The sequence below is a fragment of the Prionailurus viverrinus genome, chromosome A3 (assembly GCF_022837055.1).
Source record: "Prionailurus viverrinus isolate Anna chromosome A3, UM_Priviv_1.0, whole genome shotgun sequence".
Taxonomy (NCBI): Eukaryota; Metazoa; Chordata; class Mammalia; order Carnivora; family Felidae; genus Prionailurus; species Prionailurus viverrinus.
In genome coordinates, this window is record NC_062563.1 from 125,038,445 (window position 1) to 125,057,064 (window position 18,620).

Here is an 18,620-nt window from a genome sequence, read left to right on the forward strand (position 1 = left end):
TTATATACTCTATTCTTACAATAAAGTAAGAGAAAAAAAATCATAAGGAAGAGAAAATATATTTACAGTACGGTCCTGTATTTATCAAAAAGAATCCATGTTTAAGTGGACCCACACAGTTCAAACCCATGTTGATGAAAGATCAACTGTGTATCATTTTTCTCTACTTTTAAGATTTTCTCTTTATACTAGTTTGAAGCAATTCCTTAGGTACTTTAATATAGTTTTCTCCATGGTTCTTGTGCTTTGGGATTCTTTGAGCTTCTTGGATTTGTAGGTTTATGGTTTTAATATTTTAATATTTTTTCAGATATTTTTTTCTGTGCTTCCCTCCTTCAAAGACTCCAATCACATGGTATATGATGCCATTCTGAAGTTCACTTGTGGTTCACTGATGTTCTGTTCTTGCCCCTGTCCCCCTCCCCCCCACTTTCTTTCTCTGTGTGTTTCCCTTTGGATAGTTTCTATTGCTGTCTTCAATTCACTAATTTTTTTTTTTAATGATGTCTGCTCTTCTATTATCCCATCTAGTGTATTTTTCATCTCTAGAAGTTTGATATGAGTCTTTCTTATATCTTCCATAATTCTATTTAACACATTCAATATTTCTCACTTCTCAAATATATGGTATAGGTTATAGAACTCTCAATATCTGCAAATACCAATTTTTTAAAATAGGTTAATTTTGATGTAATTAAAATGCCATAAAACTCACTCCTTTAAAGTGCACAATTCAGTGTTGTTGTTGTTTTTTTAGTATATTCTCAGAGTAGTGCAACCATGACAACTATGTGACTTTAGAATATTTTCATCACCTCAGAAGAACCCCCATGCCCATCACTCACCATTTCCCCCTTACCCCAGTCCCTGACAACCACTAATCTATTTTCTCAATGTATTTCTCAATGTATTTCTCAATGTATAACGGACATTTAATTATAAAAGGAATTATACAATATAATAATATATATACAATATAATACAATACAATATTATATACAAGATATATTGTGTACAATATATATTGTATATTATATACAGTATAATAATATAATTGTATACAATATATATTGTATATTATATACAATATAATAATAGCCTTTTGTGACTTGCTTCTTTCATTTAGCATGATGTGTCCACGGTTCATTCATGTTGTAGCATGTATTAGTACTTCATTATTGCTCAGTAATATTCCATTGTATGGCAGTATCATATGTTTCTTTTCCATTTCTCATTTGATGGCCATGCACATTGTTTCTACTTTTGGGCTATCACGAACAATGCTGCTATACACATTCCCGCAAAGTTTTGTGTGGACTTCTGTTTTCAGGTCTCTTGGGTTTATTTACACCTACAATTGGAATGGCTAGATAGATGCAGTAACTCCATATTTAACATTCTGAGAAACCATCCAACTGTTTCCACGGTGCCTGTACCAATTTACAGTGCTACCCACAATGTATGAGGGTTTCAGTTTCTCTGCATCCCTGTCCACACTGACTTTCGTTTGTCTTTTTTCTTGTAGCATCCTGGTAGGTATGATGTGGTATAACATAGTTTTGATTGCATTTCATTGATGGCTAATGATGTTGAGCATCTTTTTACATGCTTATTGGCCATTTGTACATCTTCTTTAGAGTAATGCCTGTTTAAATCCTTTGCCCATTTTTAATCAAGTTTTTGTCTTTTTGCTGTTAAATTGTAAGAGTTCTTTATATATTCTGGATACTAGATCCTTATTAGAGGTACAGTTTTCTTTCATTCTGTGGGTTATCTTTTCACTTTTCTTGACAGTGTCCTTTAAAGCACAGTGTTAATTTTTATGAAAACCAGTTTATTTTCCCTTTTCTCACTTGTGCTTTTAGTGTCATATCGTAGAACTCATTACCTAATCTGAGATCATAAAGATTTATTCCTATGTTTCCTTGTAAGAGTTCTATACATTTAGTTGTTAAATTTAGGACTGTGATCCATTTTTAATTAATTTTTGTGTATGGTATGAGATAATGGTCCAACTCATTCTTTTGCATTGTGTATATCCAGTTTTCCCAGCACCATTTCTTGAATGTTTACCAATTTTATTATCTTTGTCACTTTTGGGTCAGTTTTTATTAATTTTTTCCTTATCTTGGGTTGTATTTTCCTGCCTTGCATACTTGATAACTTTTTATGGGATGCTTTACATTGTTAATTTTACTTTGTTGGATGCTGGGTATTTTTGTATTTATGTAGATGTTCTTAAGCTTTGCTATGGGACAGTTATGTTACTTGGAAATAGTTTGATCCTTTCTGTTCTTGCTTTTAGGCTTTATTAGTTGCTTGCAGAACAGCATTTAGTTTAGGGCTAATTTTACCCCTCTACCAAGGCAAAAACCCTTCCAAGTTCTTTAGTTGATACACCTTTTTTTAATGTTTATTTTATTTTTATTTTTGAGAGAGAGAGAGAGAGAGAGAGAGCATAAGCAGGGGAGGGGCAGAGACAGAGGGGACACAGAATCTGAAGCAGGCTCCAAACTCTGAGCTGTCAGCACAGAGCCCAACACAGCCTCACGAACTGTGAGATCGTGGCCTGAGCCAAAGTCGGGCACGGAACCGACTGAGCCACCCAGGTGCCCCGATACACCATTAATTACAAGACTTTTCTGCTAGGCTGGTAGGAACAGTAACTACTTCCAGTTTGGACACTGTGCCATCTAAATCCTTTCAAGTGGTTCTTTCCCCAGCTTCTGGTGGTGTCTCACATGATAGTGCCAATCAGTATATAGCTGGAGCTGAAGAGGAACCCTCTGCAGACTCTGGAGCCCCTCCTTCAGTAGCTCTCCCCCTCTCCACTACTCTGCCCTACAAAACCACCACACTGACCTCCCCATACCACCTCTGCCTTGTTTGAAAATGTGCCCAAAAAAAAAAAAAAGAAAAGAAAGAAAATGTGCCCAGAATTTGTTTTAATCAGCTGTGGCAAAATGACAGACATGGAGAACAACTGCCTTTGGAATAAGAGTTTATTACCCACAGCTCCTAAGAGGAGACAGCGTAGAAGGAAGGCATGAGGAAGGTTCAGGGATGCTAAGAGTCACCTTATTGGAAGGAGAGATTATAGACACTGATTAATTCTAGACCGCAGTAGAAAAAAATACGTTTTGCAAAATTTTAGGTACAGCTAACCATTCAGTGAATAAAAACAGAATTTATGCGTTCAGACTATTAGTGAAAAGAAATTTTTTAAAGATAGTAAAGGGGCGCCTGGTGGCTCATTCAGAAGAGCATGCAACTCTTGATCTTGAGGTTGTGAGTTCAAGCCCCACACTGGGTGTGGAGATTACTAAAATGAATAAATACATTTTAAATAGATAAATAGGAAAAGAAAACTCATTGTTCACACGAAAGGGTGTGGAAAGAAGAGTTAGAAATCACAAGTAAGTGAAGCATATACAAAACAGGATGACAGGAGTCAGACCAAAGATCTTTTAGATCAATAGATGTGACTATGTTAAGTCCTTTATTTAAGAGATACTTTCAAATTATGGTTTTAAAGAAACCTATGATTTAAAGAGACATACTTAAAACAAAATGAGAAAAGATTGAAAATAAAGAAAAGGACACATATACCAGGCAGTGATGGCAAAAAAAAACAAAAACAAAAACAAAAACAAAAACAAAACCAAAGTGACAATAATACCAATCAAATGAAAAGGAACACGGCATTGAATGAAAGTTTTCATAGTAGTACAAGAAAGCCACATAAATTCATGTTGTGTCTTGTTTTCTTCTTTCTCAGGTGTGTGACATCTTGAAAGGGAGAGGGTCAGTTTTGCTCATTATGCAGTCAATACAATGGGACTAACCCTCATTAAAAACGTTTAGCCTTTAGGGGCGCCTGGGTGGCTCAGTCGGTTAAGCGTCTGACTTCGCTCAGGTCGTGATCTCGCGGTCCGTGAGTTTGAGCCCCGCGTCAGGCTCTGTGCTGACTGCTCAGACCCTGGAGCCTGTTTCGGATTCTGTGTCTCCCCCTCTCTCTGACCCTCCCCCATTCATGCTCTGTCTCTCTCTGTCTCAAAAATAAATAAACGTTAAAAAAAATTAAAAAAAAAAAACGTTTAGCCTTTAAATTTACTTTAAACCCTTTTTTTTTTTTTTACATTTATTTATTTTTGAGAGACAGAGCATGAGCAGGGGAGGGGCAGAGAGAGAGAGGAGAGGGAGACACAGAATCCAAAGCAGGCTCCAGGCTCCAAGCTGTCAGAACACAGCCTGACGTGGGGCTCGAACCCACGAACCGTAAGATCATGACATGAGCCGAAGTCAGACGCTTAACCAACTGAGCCACCCAGGTGCCCCTTGACTTTAAACCCTTTTAGTTGTATCTTTAATAAAAAAATTAAAAAAAAAAGGTCAGGATAGTTTCACGTTAGTAACTGCATGCAGTTTCCCTGGTATACATGATTTATCTGTGAAAGTCTGTGCTTCTAATCCTTAAATCATAAAAACACACTGATCAGGTGCACTACACGCCATCTACTGAGGTGTCTGACATTAGGCCATCGTACTGCTGTGTGTTGCTATTGAGAAAGGCAGGTGAGAAGAGCAGGTTCTTTTGTGGGACATGCTCTTTCGTCCGGAGGCCATGCACACTGCCTGACTCACATGCCTCTCTTGGCCTAGTGATAACTCACATCAGGTAGTGCTTGCTGAAAGGAAAAGGGGGAACAGGAATTAAATACAGTGGATTTGACATGTGTGTTTGTTCTGCATATTCCAAGTGTTTGACTCTTTTTTTTTTTTTTAATATAGCTAATGCTGTCTACCTTGGAGGCCAAGAAATGATGAAAGTGGTGGAGAGAGACAATGAAACCATAAGGGCACATTTATCTAAGGTAATCACTTTAATGCTGCAAAGCAGTAAGTAGATGGGCAGCAAAGTTTACTGAGCATTAAGGGCTAGAACTGGTTAGTCTGTAAGATCTCAAGGGTTTGTAGATTTCATACAGAGTTCTACTTCTAGTTAAAATATGGCCATTCTAAAAGTTGCATAGGAAGGAAATAAAGCTGACTACATACTTAAATATATACTTAAATATAGTTTACCACCTGTTTTTGTTAGGGTTGTTTTTTTTGTTTTTTTTTTTTTTTTCAGAATCAATGCTTCTCTCTAGGGCCTTATTCTGAGAAGACTCTCAATAATGTTTATAGAATAAATGAGTTATATTAACATGTGAGTAAAACACTGGACAAGAACTGACATCACTATGACCTGTTGACTCAGCTTGTCTTTCTTTACTCCCCAGTGCATTAGAGTAGGAGTGTCCAGCTTTTACACCAAGACCAGATTTCTACACAAGCAGATGCAGAAAGGCCAAGATTGAAATATTTAGTACTTGGGAGTTACTGCTGCAAATTAGCTAGAGTCTTACACGAACACATTTGGAAGCACCAGACCCTGAAACTGTGAGGGTGCCATGGTTTAGAATATGTCTCAGTACTCTAGAATTTAGGTGGCCCTGGTACTCCCATGGCATCACTTGTCTGTCTGTTCATCCTGAATAGGATAGAGCTGCACTGTCTAAATAGGGTAGCTGCCAGCCACATGTGGTTTCTTGTGGCTGGTCTGAAAGGAGATGTGCAATGAGGGTAACATACACATTGGATTTCAGAAACTTAGTACCCAAAAGGGGTACATGTTGAAATGATAATATTTTAGACCACTGAATTAATAAATAAAATAGATAATTAAAAGTAATTTCATCCATTCCTTTATGCTTTTTAGTATAGTTACTAGAAAATTTTAAATTACATTGTGCCTTTATGTTTCTGTTGGGCTGTGCTAACCCAGAGCTTTATAGTCAGTGCTGAACTGTGGCATCTGCTGGGTATAATGCAGCGCCCTTACTGAGTGGCCACAAACAGGGCCCGGGAGCCTACAGTCTACAAGTAAAATTTTAGATACCCCACCCCAGGTTTAGAATGTCTTTATAAGCTTTGAGACTTTGACTTAAACTTGCCACAGTGTTAATTCGTATTTCTAGAACCTCCCAATACACTTATCTTAAAGCATGAAATGTACATATGTTCTTTCAAAAAGTATTCTCAGAGTATTGATCTCTAGTAGCTTCACTCAGAGAGAAGACTTTTGAAAACCTGTGTTTGTCTTAACGGCCACAGTGGTCATCTTTTTCTAAAATAGCATTTGGCTAGAGACTGAAATTTTGAAGCCAGAAGGAAACCCTCACTAGCTGAATGGAGGAGGTTGGGGCCTCAGAAGGACACTCTCTCCAGGCCTTTCAGCTGTTTCCAGTCATTGAAGGATGTAAAAATTCAAGAAAAACAGTATTTTATTTTTCAGCTAGATTATAAGTGAATTTGTTTCAAAAAAGCATTTAAGTTCTCAAGGCTAGAAGTTCATAAAAACAACTCAATTCCCGGTTAATAATAAGACTGGCAGAAGCTCACTTCCAAAATTCACACTTGCTGAATGACTAGACCCGTCATGTGTCGAAGCCCATCTTACCACCTGTGTAAGCCAGCTGCTGTAAAATACTCATCATTTCGGGATTCTGTTTGTATGTTGTTCTCAGAAAGAGGTCAAAAGAAGGTGCTAACTTATTCCTGTCCTAAGTTAAATCCATATGCAAGTGTAATCATTCCCAGATCGAAGTCTGCTTACGGTAACTGTGGGAGCACTGTAAGTTTCCTGAAACTTTCGGGAGAGAAATACGGGAGTATAATGGTAGATGGCAGGCATTTCAAGGTTAATATTAACACAGTCACAAGAATAAACTTTTCCAACTACAGAAAACTCTTTTGTTTCATTTTTAAGATAGCATTAAATGTACTTGTGGAATTTTGGAAAGTAAAGCATTGTTTAGTTTAATGATGCAAAACTACCTTGCAGTTCATTGATTATCATTTGTACCGGCTAAGTTTGATCTCTCCACTGGAATAATATAGTTGCAATTCCTAAGTGAAACGAGGTACAGAGAGACAGGAAGTTTATTGCAACTTTTTTTCTGTAATGAAAAAAGAGGAAACATGCTGTAATTTAATATTGGTAAAAGTTGAATCAACGTATGTTTCAGTCTTGCTTGAGAAAATAAGGAAACTTGAAAGGGTACATACTTTTAGGAAGATGGTGGGCAACGCCTCTTTCCTTCCAAACAACCCTGATAAGTAGTTCAGCTTGAAAACCGATTTCCAAGACTAGACATATCCCTTTTTAGATACTCTAGTCAAGGATACCCAGTCCCATTTCAGCCCAAACATATATGTTCAAAAACTTCATACCTATCCAGGGCTACCTTCCAGTGTGAAGACTTTTTGAGCCATATATTTTGTTACAAAGATCTTATAGTGTGTCTCAAATATTCCACTAATATAAGAGAGTTCTAAAAAACGCATCTTTGTGCCATCCAGTCAGGAAGCCACAAGAAAGTTAGTCTAAAAATAGTCTCTCTGCTACATCATGTGGATGGCTTTTGGATTGTTTCTCATCTTCTAGAAAACTATCATCACCAGGCTTTGGTCCTAAATTCAAATTTTCTACCACTGGATTTCCATTGTCCACATGAAGAGAACTTTTTATCTTCTTGAGGAAACTGGACCTTTTTAACTATGAAAAATCCACCAGGCTGATTGCCTGCCTGCCTGCCTGGCTTCCTTCCCTCCCAACCTCCCTCCCAGGTCTAGAGACTTTATATACAGTATCAGACAGTTATGTTTATTAGCAGTGCTTTGATACTACATAAAATTATGTCCCTTTCCTGAAGCAAATATACCAGACTCATAGTTATTTCCAAAAGACTATACTGTGTCCTTTGGCATCATAGGTTGTGTTCTTTCTTCACCTGACTGAATCCTATCTGCCCTTTAAAGTTCATTTATTTAGGGGCACCTGGGTGGCTCAGTCAGTAGAGCATCTGATTCTTGATTTTGGCTCAGGTCAGGATCTCATGATCTGTGAGGATTCATGAGTTCGAGTCTCACGTCCAGCTTCACACTGACAACACAGAGCCTGCTTGGGATTCTGTTTCTCCCCCTCTTCTGCTCAAGCTGCTGTTCTCTCTCAAAATAAATAAACTTTGAAATGTATATATTAAAAAACAAAGTTTATTTATTTGAGAGAGAGAGGCAAGAAAGAGGGAGAGAGAGAATCCCAAGGAGGTTCCATGCTGTCAGTGTAGAGCCTGACATGAGACTCAGTCCCATAAAATGGGAGATCATGACCTGCGCCAAAATCAAGAGTCAGACACTTAACTGACTGAGCCACCCAGGCACCTCTGGATCTTAACCATCCTTTAAAACCTGGCTCCATTGTTATCTCCAGGAGGCTTTCCCAGCCCCTGGTTTTGGTTAGGTGTCCCTCTCCCAGTTCACCTGGCTCCCTGTGTAAAGTTACAATATTACATTTATCACAGAGTATTCAAATGGTCGGTTTGCCCTTTCCTCCACCTGCAGGTCAGGAACTATGTTTTTCTCATCTTGATATCTCTAAGACTCAGCACAATGTACGATACCTGCTGAGTAATCAACAAATGCGTACTGGATGGATGGATGGGGAAGCCACTAGAGTAGAGAGTCTAAGCCTTCCCTGTGCCATGCGTCTCTTTGGCTCTCTCATGTGTGGACCCCTACGCAAAATAATTTGTCTAAGTGCATAAAATAAATACATGAAATTACTACAAAAAAGCAATTATATTGAAGTATATTTATCAAAATAACTTAAAAACAAATTTGTGATATATAGTATATACACCTTTATTAACACATTAAATAGTGACATATAATACCAGTCAGAATTAATACTGAAAATGTTTATTTTGAGAGAGAGCATGTGCGTGAGTGAGGGAGGGGCAGAGAGAAAGGAAGAGAGAGAATCCTAAGTAGTCTCTGCCCTGACATCGACAGCAAGGAGCCCGATGCACAGCCCAATCTCACAGACTGTGAGGTCATGACTTGAGCCGAAATCAAGAGTCAGATGCTTAACTGACTGAGCCACCCAGGGTAAATTTATAGCAATGAGCATAAATAATTTTTTAGTTATCCTCAACAAGTTTACTGCGATTTGAGAATTTCCGTAATTTTATAGGTGACAAAATATAGGTGTTACTCATACTATTATCATTTATTGCCTGCATACATAATTGAAGGAAATACTAAATTATAGTTAGAGGTTAGCAAAAATAAAGATGTCATCTTTTTCCCAAGCAAGTGTACGTTACCCCTCCCCCACTGCCACTTCTATACAAACCCACACGGACCCATAGACCCCAGTGAAGAAGCCCTTCCTTGGAGACACTAGAATATAGGTTAGGCAGCACGGTGTTGTGGCTTGTGCACTGGCCTGAGAACAAGAAGCCATGAGATGTTACACTAAAAAGACTAGATTATTTTGAGATGCTAGGGAGCCATTGTAGGGTTTAAGTAAGGAGTGATATTCACAATGTTTGGCAACCATATGACACAGCCATTGACCCATCAGAGCATGTGCCATCTGTGAACAGCCAGCCAGTTGAGAGCTACCAGTTCACATCAGTCAGCCCTAGGAATGTGGCTAGATTAACAAATGAGAGGGATTATTTTGGGGGAACATATGGAAAATATGGGATAAGAATGAAATTTGAGGTAGGGAGATCATTCAGAAGGCTTTTACAAGGACTCAGGCAGTGGGATGGGGGTGGAGAGGAGGTAAGATAGGAAAGATTTAGGAAGTAGAAGAACTTAGTACTTGGGAGCAGACTCTGTAACTACTGACCTGTGTTGCTATGGGCCAGCATAAAGGTGCCCTTCATGTGTGCATGTTAGTTCACTGATTAAAGTTTTGAGTCTATAACAAAAAACAACAGCACTTAGTACTAAGTGAAAGAATAAGAGAATGGAGATGGAAGAATCTCAGATTATTTCTCTGTATTTTGATTGATAACAAGATAGGGAAGGAGCATCAGCTAGTTGGGGGAGGTGGCTGAGAGAGTAGTTGATTTGGGTACTTTGTTTGAGACACCCGTGGACACCCAAGTGGGCACATGTCTGGCAGGTAGCTGGCCGTACGGTGTGAAGCTTAGAACGGTAGTCCGGGCTGAATTTTGATTTGGAAACGGTAAGAATAGATTTGAAGCCATGAGCTTGGGTAATAGTAAGAAAAGGAAGTAGTATGTAGAGAGAAGACATCTAAAGATTGACCCTTGGGGAACACAGCTTAAAAGGTTGGGAGGAAGTAGAGGGGCTAATGGATGAGACGGGAGGGGGAGGGACAAGAATGAGAACCAGAATAGAAATAAACCCAAGGAAGAGAATCAACTGTACGTCTTCGCCACTCCTGTCCCAATTCTTTGGAGAACCCCTGAGGTATGTTCTGCGTTAGGAGGCACCTGGTGTGTCTGAGGCAAATAGGTCAGCATTCGTGTGTTCTGCCCTTGTTCTAAACTGTACGAGAATGTATGTCTCATTCACAGAAAAGTGAATTCGTGTTTGGTTTAGAAACTTGAAGTTTTCATTTAAAACTCACTTAGGAGGGAAATTCTAAACTGCCGTGACCATCTCTGGCCTCGGCGAATGGAAACAGCTGGTGTCTGCTGCTGCCAGACGGAATCTGGGCATCACTGCCGGTCAGCAAGGGTCTAAAATTGTTCCCAGCGAGAACACACGAGGTGCAGCTTTCTGACAAAGGCAGACAGCAGTAGAAGGGCCGCCCTGCGCCCAGAGAGCCAGGCCAGGGTGACAGTGTTGTTTGGGAAAAGGGGCAAAGTGCCCTCAGGAACAGGAACCCCTCTGCTACGGCTTTTTCCCCATCCTGCTTAGCCCACCCGAGCCCAGAGGTGCACGTTGCCTTTGGGAACAAACGTTGTGCAGTTGTTTGCAGATTCGGGCATGCAAATCCTTCAGACATGCACACGTCCTGCTTAGCGGAGCATGGGAAGTGCTGCCTGGACCTACTAACCAGGTCTGCCTTCCGCCACGCCTCGGTCTGAAACTGATTGTGTTAGTTCTGCCTGTCTCATTTGAAGCCTGTTCAGAATGTCATAATCATCCTGGAAATACATAGGCTTGTTTTTATGTCAATCGTTTTGACCTTGAGAGCTTCGTGTTACGTACGTGTGTGAGCACACCCTGAGTTCTCAAGTGAAGAGGGATTGAAAGGGGTGGGTATGCACTGGGGAGCAGAGTCTTCTCCTGGCCTGGGGTTCAAACTCCAGCTCCACCACTTGGTCACTTATGTGACCTTGGTTAAGCTACTTGACCTCACTCTGTCTCCTTTCTCATCAATAAAATGGTTTAGTAATAGCATCTAGTACTATACGTTTGTTCCAAAAATATAATGCTATAATTCATATAAAGACCTTTTAAGAGTATCTGGCATGCCCTAAGCATTCAGCTAGAAGTTTATTAATATTATTATAAATTTAGTCATACCCTAGATGTGCCTCTGAGTGCTTTAAAAAGACTATTTGCTTAACTTCTCCTCCCCCACACACTTCTTCCTAGATGTTTTCATTTCATCCTATAGTTAAAGATTTCGGTAATAATAAATATATAGCCAAGAGACCCTGGAATGCCCCAGTCCCATTCTAGATCCCAGCCACTGCTCTGCTTGAGATGCCCGAGGGAGATGTTGAACAGGAATGAACAGTGGTGAAGGAAGGCATAGGAGCACTTAATCTTTACCAGGACTTGGGCCAGTACCCTCATGCAGAAGATTCAGATGAGCTAAAGGTCCTAAACAGGACCCTTCAGCACATCTGCCAGTTTCCTGAGGCATATGACCAGGGGGAAACACAAACACACAAGGGGATAGATTTGTTCCCGATGCCTCATACTCTGTAGCCTCACCAGAGGGAAATTGATGCCTCAGGTCAGCTTCGTACTCTAGTCCCAGGTAAGAAAGAGACAAAGCTAATCACTGGCTGGTCCAGCGCCTTCTGTTTGGGAGTAGGTGGGTTCTGACCCTTTACGCCTGCGTTTAACACGGAAAGGAAAAAGCTCCACTTTGCAAGTCTGTTGGTGCGCAGTCATTTCAGCCACTGGAGAGGGGTCCGGTCAATAACCTGCCAGCCCTCACCTCCTCCTTGGGTGGCTTGATTTCCACCTGCTCCCCAAGGTGCCTGCAGAAGGGAGAGGGCTCAGTGGTCTTGCCCCCATCCTCAGCCACTTTTCTTAATCTTTGGGGATTTTAATTCTCATGTTTTCAAGAATGGTAATTGAGCCAATTCTGGATAAAAGGAAGAAAGGAAACAAGGTAAATTGGAAAATGAATTTCCTAAACTGCCTCCCTTTCTTTAACAACTCTTCAAGTTCCTAAAAATTGTTGCTTGGAAAGACTTGCAGTGAAATTGTAAAAGTTTGAGGCTGCTCTGTTCCCAGGAGGAATATGATTTTTAAATAACTGAAATGAAGAGGCTTATGTTACAAAACAGGTCTCCTTCACAGGTGCCTGGTCTGACTTTGGGGAGGGGATGAGCAGCAAGCAACCTGTTTTGGATTCTCCCCAGGGGTGGGATACAGTGCAGGAGGGTTAGTACCCTGAGCCTAGGAAAGCTGGAGGGGGGTGAAAACAGGGCAATAAAGGCAGGACAGGGAGATCTCGCTGGGAAGTACCTAAATGTGTGTGGGTACTAATTTGACCTGTCTGTAAGCAGCTCGCTTACAGCGAGCTTACAGCATCTGATCTTTTGCTTTTTTGATCAAAAACAAAATAAAAACAAAAAACAAACCTACACCTGTTGGGTGGCAGTTATTTCTGAAAAGGAAATAAAAAGTGGAGAAAGCAGGAATGGCGTAAGTTTTTTGACTTCTCAGAGCACGGTAGAGAATACGCGTCTCCTCCCTGAACATCTACACCGTTGCTCCTTGGTTGCTTTCTCAGGGCGGCTGTTTCCCCTGCCATGCGGCTCGAAGGCTCGGGGTACTCTTTCTAAAGAAATCTGCACCTAAACATACTAGGAAGCCTGTTCATTCAGCACCCAGGGAAGCAGCGGGCCTTATCTCCACTGCCCAGGGGCTCCCTCGGTGAGCCCTACCAGGAGGGTAGTCTCCGAATGCTGGTGCCATCCTTCATTTTGGAAGATACTCAACCAGGAATACCCAGATGGTGCTGCAGTGTAGGCTCCAGGTCTCATTTATAAGTAAAGTGGCTGAGCGTCCACTCAGTGAGCTGAGCATGAGTGGTGGCTTGCAGACAGGGGTTGTGCTTCACTGTTTGTTTGGTTGATGACTGATCTTGGATCTTCTAACTAATGTCTTTCCCCATGATCTTTTCACGGGAATACAGTGTGTGTGTGTGTGTGTGTGTGTGTGTGTGTGTGTGTGTAGAGTGCATGTTTGCTATACATGATAATGTATATAATAACACACTTTGCTTTAGGCTTAAAGAAAGTGTATATTACTTCCATATTTCTTTTAAAATTTTTTTAATGTTTATTTATTTTTGAGAGACGGAGCATGAGTGGAGGAGGGGCAGAGAGAGAGAGAGAGAGAGAGGGAGACACAGAATCCGAAGCAGGCTCCAGGCTCCGAGCTGTCAGCACAGAACCCGACGCGGGGCTCAAACTCACGAACCGCAAGATCATGTCTTGAGCCGAAGTCGGCGCTTACCCGACTGAGCCACTCAGGCACCCCTCCATATGTTTTTAATATGAAATTTATTTGTCAGATTGGTTTCCATACAACACCCAGTGCTCATCCCAACAGGTGCCCTCCTCAATGCCCATCACCCACTTTCCCCTCCCCTCCACCCCCCATCAACCCTCAGTTTGTCCTCAGTATTTAAGAGTCTCTTATAGTTTGCCTCCTTCCCTCTCTCTAACTTTTTTTTCCCCCTTCCCCTCGCCCCTGGTCTTCTGTTGAGTTTCTCAGGATCCACATATGAGTGAAAACGTATGGTATCTGTCTTTCTCTGCCTGACTTATTTCACTTAGCATAACACTCTCCAGTTCCATCCACGTTGCTACAAATGGCCAGATTTCATTCCTTCTCATTGCCAAGTAGTATTCCGTTGTATCTATAAACCACATCTTCTTTATCCATTCATCAGTTGATGGATATTTATGCTCTTTCCATAATTTGGCTATTGTTGAAAGTGCTGCCTTAAACATTGGGGTACAAGTGCCCCTATGCATCAGCACTCCTATATCCCTTGGGTAAATTCCTAGCAGTGCTATTGCTGGGTCATAGGGTAGATCTATTTTTAATTTTTTTAAGAACCTCCACACTGTTTTCCAGAGTGACTGCACCAGTTTGCATTCCCACCAACAGTGTAAGAGGGTTCCTGTTTCTCCACATCCTCTCCAGCATCTGTAGTCTCCTGATTTGTTCATTTTAGCCACTCTGACCAGCATGAGGTGGTATCCCAGTGTGGTTTTGATTTGTATTTCCCTGATGAGGAGTGATGTTGAGCATCTTTTCATGTGCCTGTTGGCCATCTGGATGTCTTCTTTAGAAAAGTGTCTATTCATGTCTTCTGCCCATTTCTTCACTGGATTACTTATTTTTTGGGTGTGGAGTTGGTGAGTTCTTTATAGATTTTGGATACTAGCCCTTTATCCGATATGTCATTTGCAAATATCTTCTCCCATTCCATCGGTTGCCTTTTAGTTTTGTTGATTGTTTCCTTTGCAGTGCAGAAGCTTTTTATCTTGATGAGATCCCAATAGTTCATTTTTGCTTTTAATTCCCTTGCCTTTGGGGATGTGTCAAGTAAGAAATTGCTGTGGCTGAGGTCAGAGAGGTTTTTTCCTGCTTTCTCCTCTAGGGTTTTGATGGTTTCCTGTCTCACATTCAGGTCCTTCATCCATTTTGAGTTTCTCTTTATGATTGGTGTAAGAAAGTGGTCCAGTTTCATTCTTCTGCATGTTACTGTCCAGTTCTCCCAGCACCATTTGTTAAAGAGATGTCAAGCTTTCACTTTTTGCAGATGGCATGATACTATACATGGAAAACCCGATAGACTCCACCAAAAGTCTGCTAGAACTGATACATGAATTCAGCAAAGTCTCAGGATACAAAATTAATGTACAGAAATCAGTTGTATTCTTATACACTAATAATGAAGCAACAGAAAGACAAATAAAGAAACTGATCCCATTCACAATTGCACCAAGAATCATAAAATACCTAGGAATAATCCTAACCAAAGATGTAAAAGATCTGTATGCTGAAAATTATAGAAAGCTTATGAAGGAAAGTGAAGAAGATACAAAGAAATGAAAAAACATTCCGTGCTCGTGGATTGGAAGAATAAATATTGTAATGTCAATACTACCCAAACCAATCTACACATTCAATGCAACCCCAATCAAAATTGCACCAGCATTCTTCTTGAAGCCAGAACAAGCAATCCTAAAATTTGTATGGAACCACAAAGTACCCCAAATAGCCAAAGTAATATTGAAGAAGAAAACCAAAGCAGGAGGCATCACAATCCCAGACTTCAGCCTCTACTACAAAGCTGTAATCATCAAGACAGCATGGTATTGGCACAAAAACAGGCACATAGACCAATGGAATAGAATAGAGACTTCAGAATTGGACCCACAAATGTATGGCCAACAAATCTTTGACAAAGCAGGAAAGATTATCCAATGGAAAAAAAGACAGTCTCTTTACTTCCACATTTTCTGAGCCTGACTTACATCAAAAGCAGCTTATCAGAAGAAAATATATTTTCTCAAAAATTATGTTAAGGTCCTATGGCTTCTTTTTCCTCTGATCTGAGCACAACTCTCACTGTAGGGAAGAATCGAGACAGATTTTGCCCCCACAGGAGATCCCTTTGTCCTCATTGTTATCACCAGTGTCCTTTAAGAGTGCTTACTATATGCCAAGTGCTTGATGTGCTTTGTTTTCTAATCCTTACCACCCCACAAGGTAGCTGTTCTATCCCCACCTTGCTGATGAGGAAACAGGCACAGACAGGCTAAGAAACTAGTCTAAGGGAACAACTAGTGATAGAAGAACGCTAGTGATAGAAGAACCAAAATTCCGGTCTAGGCAGGTATGGCCCAGGGCCCAAGTTCTGCACGCTGCACCATGCTCTCTCCCTGTGACTGCATAATGAACTTGAGCAGTTTCACAGATTATTTTACCATAATAGAACACAAAGGCTTTATGAGAAGCCCTTTCACTCTGAGCATGATGGCCCTGAAGCACTATTTGCTCCTCTGCTCTAGTCTACACCGTATCATGAAACAGATCGCTCGAAGACCACTTGAAGAGAGGAAGTTCACTTTGTTAAACTGCCAAGAACTAGCTTATACCAAACTTGGCTTTATGATGAATTATATTCTAAGGAGCTTCTAAAATTCAGCTTATGCATGGGGCGCCTGGGTGGCTCAGTCGGTTGAGCGTCCGACTTCGGCTCAGGTCATGATCTCACAGTTCGTGAGTTTGAGCCCCACGTTGGGCTCTATGCTGACAGCTCAGAGCCTGGAGTCTGCCTTGGATTCTGTGTCCCCCTCTCTGCCCCTTCTCCTTCCCTCTCTCTCTCTCAAAAATAAACATTAAAAAACTTAAAAATAAATAAATAATATAAAATAAAATTCAGCTTATGCGTAAGGTTAATAAAATGAATGAATGAATGAATGAGGAAGGAAGGAAGAAAGGAAAGAAAGAGAAAGAAAAGAAGTAACATTCTAAGACTATGAAACACTTTTATTAGGCCTGTGATTCCTATAATGCCTGTAGTCCTCTGGATTGTTGAATAGAGAAAAGTAATACAAATAGAGATTTTTTCCAGCTTTATTGAGATATAATCAAGGTAAAACATTGTATTAATTTAAGGTATACAACATAATGAATGTGATATATGTATATATTGCAAAATGATTACCACAGCAAGTTTAGTTAACATAATCACCTCACATAGTTACAAATTTAAATTTCTTGCTATGAAAGCTTTTAAGATCTGCTGTCTTAGCAACTTTTAAATACACAGTACGGTGCTGCTGACTCTAGTCGCAGGCCCTGCATTAAACCCCCCAGGGCTTACTCATAACTGGAAGTTTGTACTTTTTGACCCCCTTCACCCAATCCTTCCACCCATCCCCACTGTCCGCCCGTCTCTGGCAACTACCACTCTCCTCTCTGTTTCTATGAGTTCCTTTTTTTGTTAGATTCCACATATAAGTGAAATCACACAGTATTTGTCTTTCTCTGACTTACTTCACTTAGCATAACGCCTTCAAGGTCCAGCCATATTGTCACAAACAGTAGGATTTCCTTCCTTTTTATGGCTGAATAGTATTCCTCTGTGTGTGTGTGTGTGTGTGTGTGTGTGTGTGTGTGTGTACATCACCAGATAGGGATTCTTGTGGGTTTTTTCATGTTTAATATTTTGAGATATATCATTGAAAGTGATTTTAGTTTGTTATCAGCTAAATCAAATATATAAACTTAGGTCATAAGATGGTTTCTGGTATTTCTTTTGTTCTTAAAATAAATCCTCTGTTAGTGATGCATAAAAGCCAACAACTCAAAATGTGTTCTAAAAAAAGATTTGTTGAGGCACCTGGGTGACCTAGTCGGCTGAGCATCAGACTCTCGATTTCAGCTCAAGTCATGATCCCAGGGTCGTGGGATATAGCCTGCATCGGACTCTGCACTGAGAGCAGTTAAGATTCTCTCTCTCTCCCCCTCTGCCTGTCCCCTGCTCACCCTCTCACTCGCTCTCTAAAATAAAAAAAGTAAATAAGTATTTTTAAAAGGTTTGTGGACTCCGTCAGGGCAGAATCCAGGTTTTCCTACTTTGGACTCCAGAAGTACTTTATACCCTTCTCTGCCTGTTGTATTTAAGGGCCAGTGTGTACATGCCTGTGTTCTTCCCTAGTCTGGCAGCTTCTCCAGAAGTGAGATTTACTCCCTTGTGAATTTCAACCACTTAGCCAACGCCAGATGGCAAGGAGGGTTAGAGTCATTTTTGGTGAGACTGCTTTGAATCTGTTAGTTTCAGCAGCAAAAAGTGAGAGAAAAAAACACCCACATGAGAAAAGACAAATGTGGCTTCTCAATGGTAGCAAACTGCAACAATTTGCAGGGACATAGCTCCTTAGGGGCACGCTGAAATGTTTAAGGAAAATACGTCTGTGAGCACAGGCACTCTAGTAACTATAATTCCACCTTACTGCAGAACACACGAGGAAAAGCAAAAAGCACAGTCCTGAAAAGTTAAATTTACAAAAACTGGGAAAATTAAATTTTGTGTTTAATAGAGAAACGGATTACTTAACATGACAGCAGTTTGGAAACACGGAATAATTTCCATTCAGTAATGTGTACTTTTTATCAATTCTCATGCATAGCAAAGCTAGTGCCAAGGAGAAATAAAACTACAGGAAACAATTATTTATCTTCTTACAAACCTCTGAATTTAAACGTCCTGCTGATAACCTGAGGTTCTTAGTTAACAGTTCCGGTCATGTCCCAGCAGTTACTACACCCGTGACACACAGAGCCCCAGAACTACATAGACTTCGAGAAGGCTGTAAGTGAAGGTTGTTGGGTTTGCTCCTGCCCTTGATTGTCACTCTCAGTTTTCATGGCCAGTTGAAGACTGCCCAGTCTTCAGGTTTTGTCTCTTCACAACATGGGTCAGTTCACTGTTAATTGCAAATCATAGTAAAGGGTACAGATTAGGAATGTTG

The 18,620-nt window shown here is 40.5% G+C and overlaps 1 protein-coding gene across 3 annotated transcripts in view; it reads left to right on the forward strand.

Annotated features, from left to right (window-relative positions):
* The window catches only part of LDAH (lipid droplet associated hydrolase), a 108,388-nt gene that overhangs the window by 82,073 nt on the left and 7,695 nt on the right, over positions 1 to 18,620 (forward strand). For all 3 annotated transcript variants that reach the window (XM_047852697.1, XM_047852695.1, XM_047852696.1), the window contains exon 6: positions 4,792 to 4,874. In XM_047852697.1, the coding sequence (XP_047708653.1) occupies positions 4,792 to 4,874 (83 nt within the window). The remainder of the gene's footprint in view (positions 1 to 4,791; positions 4,875 to 18,620) is intronic.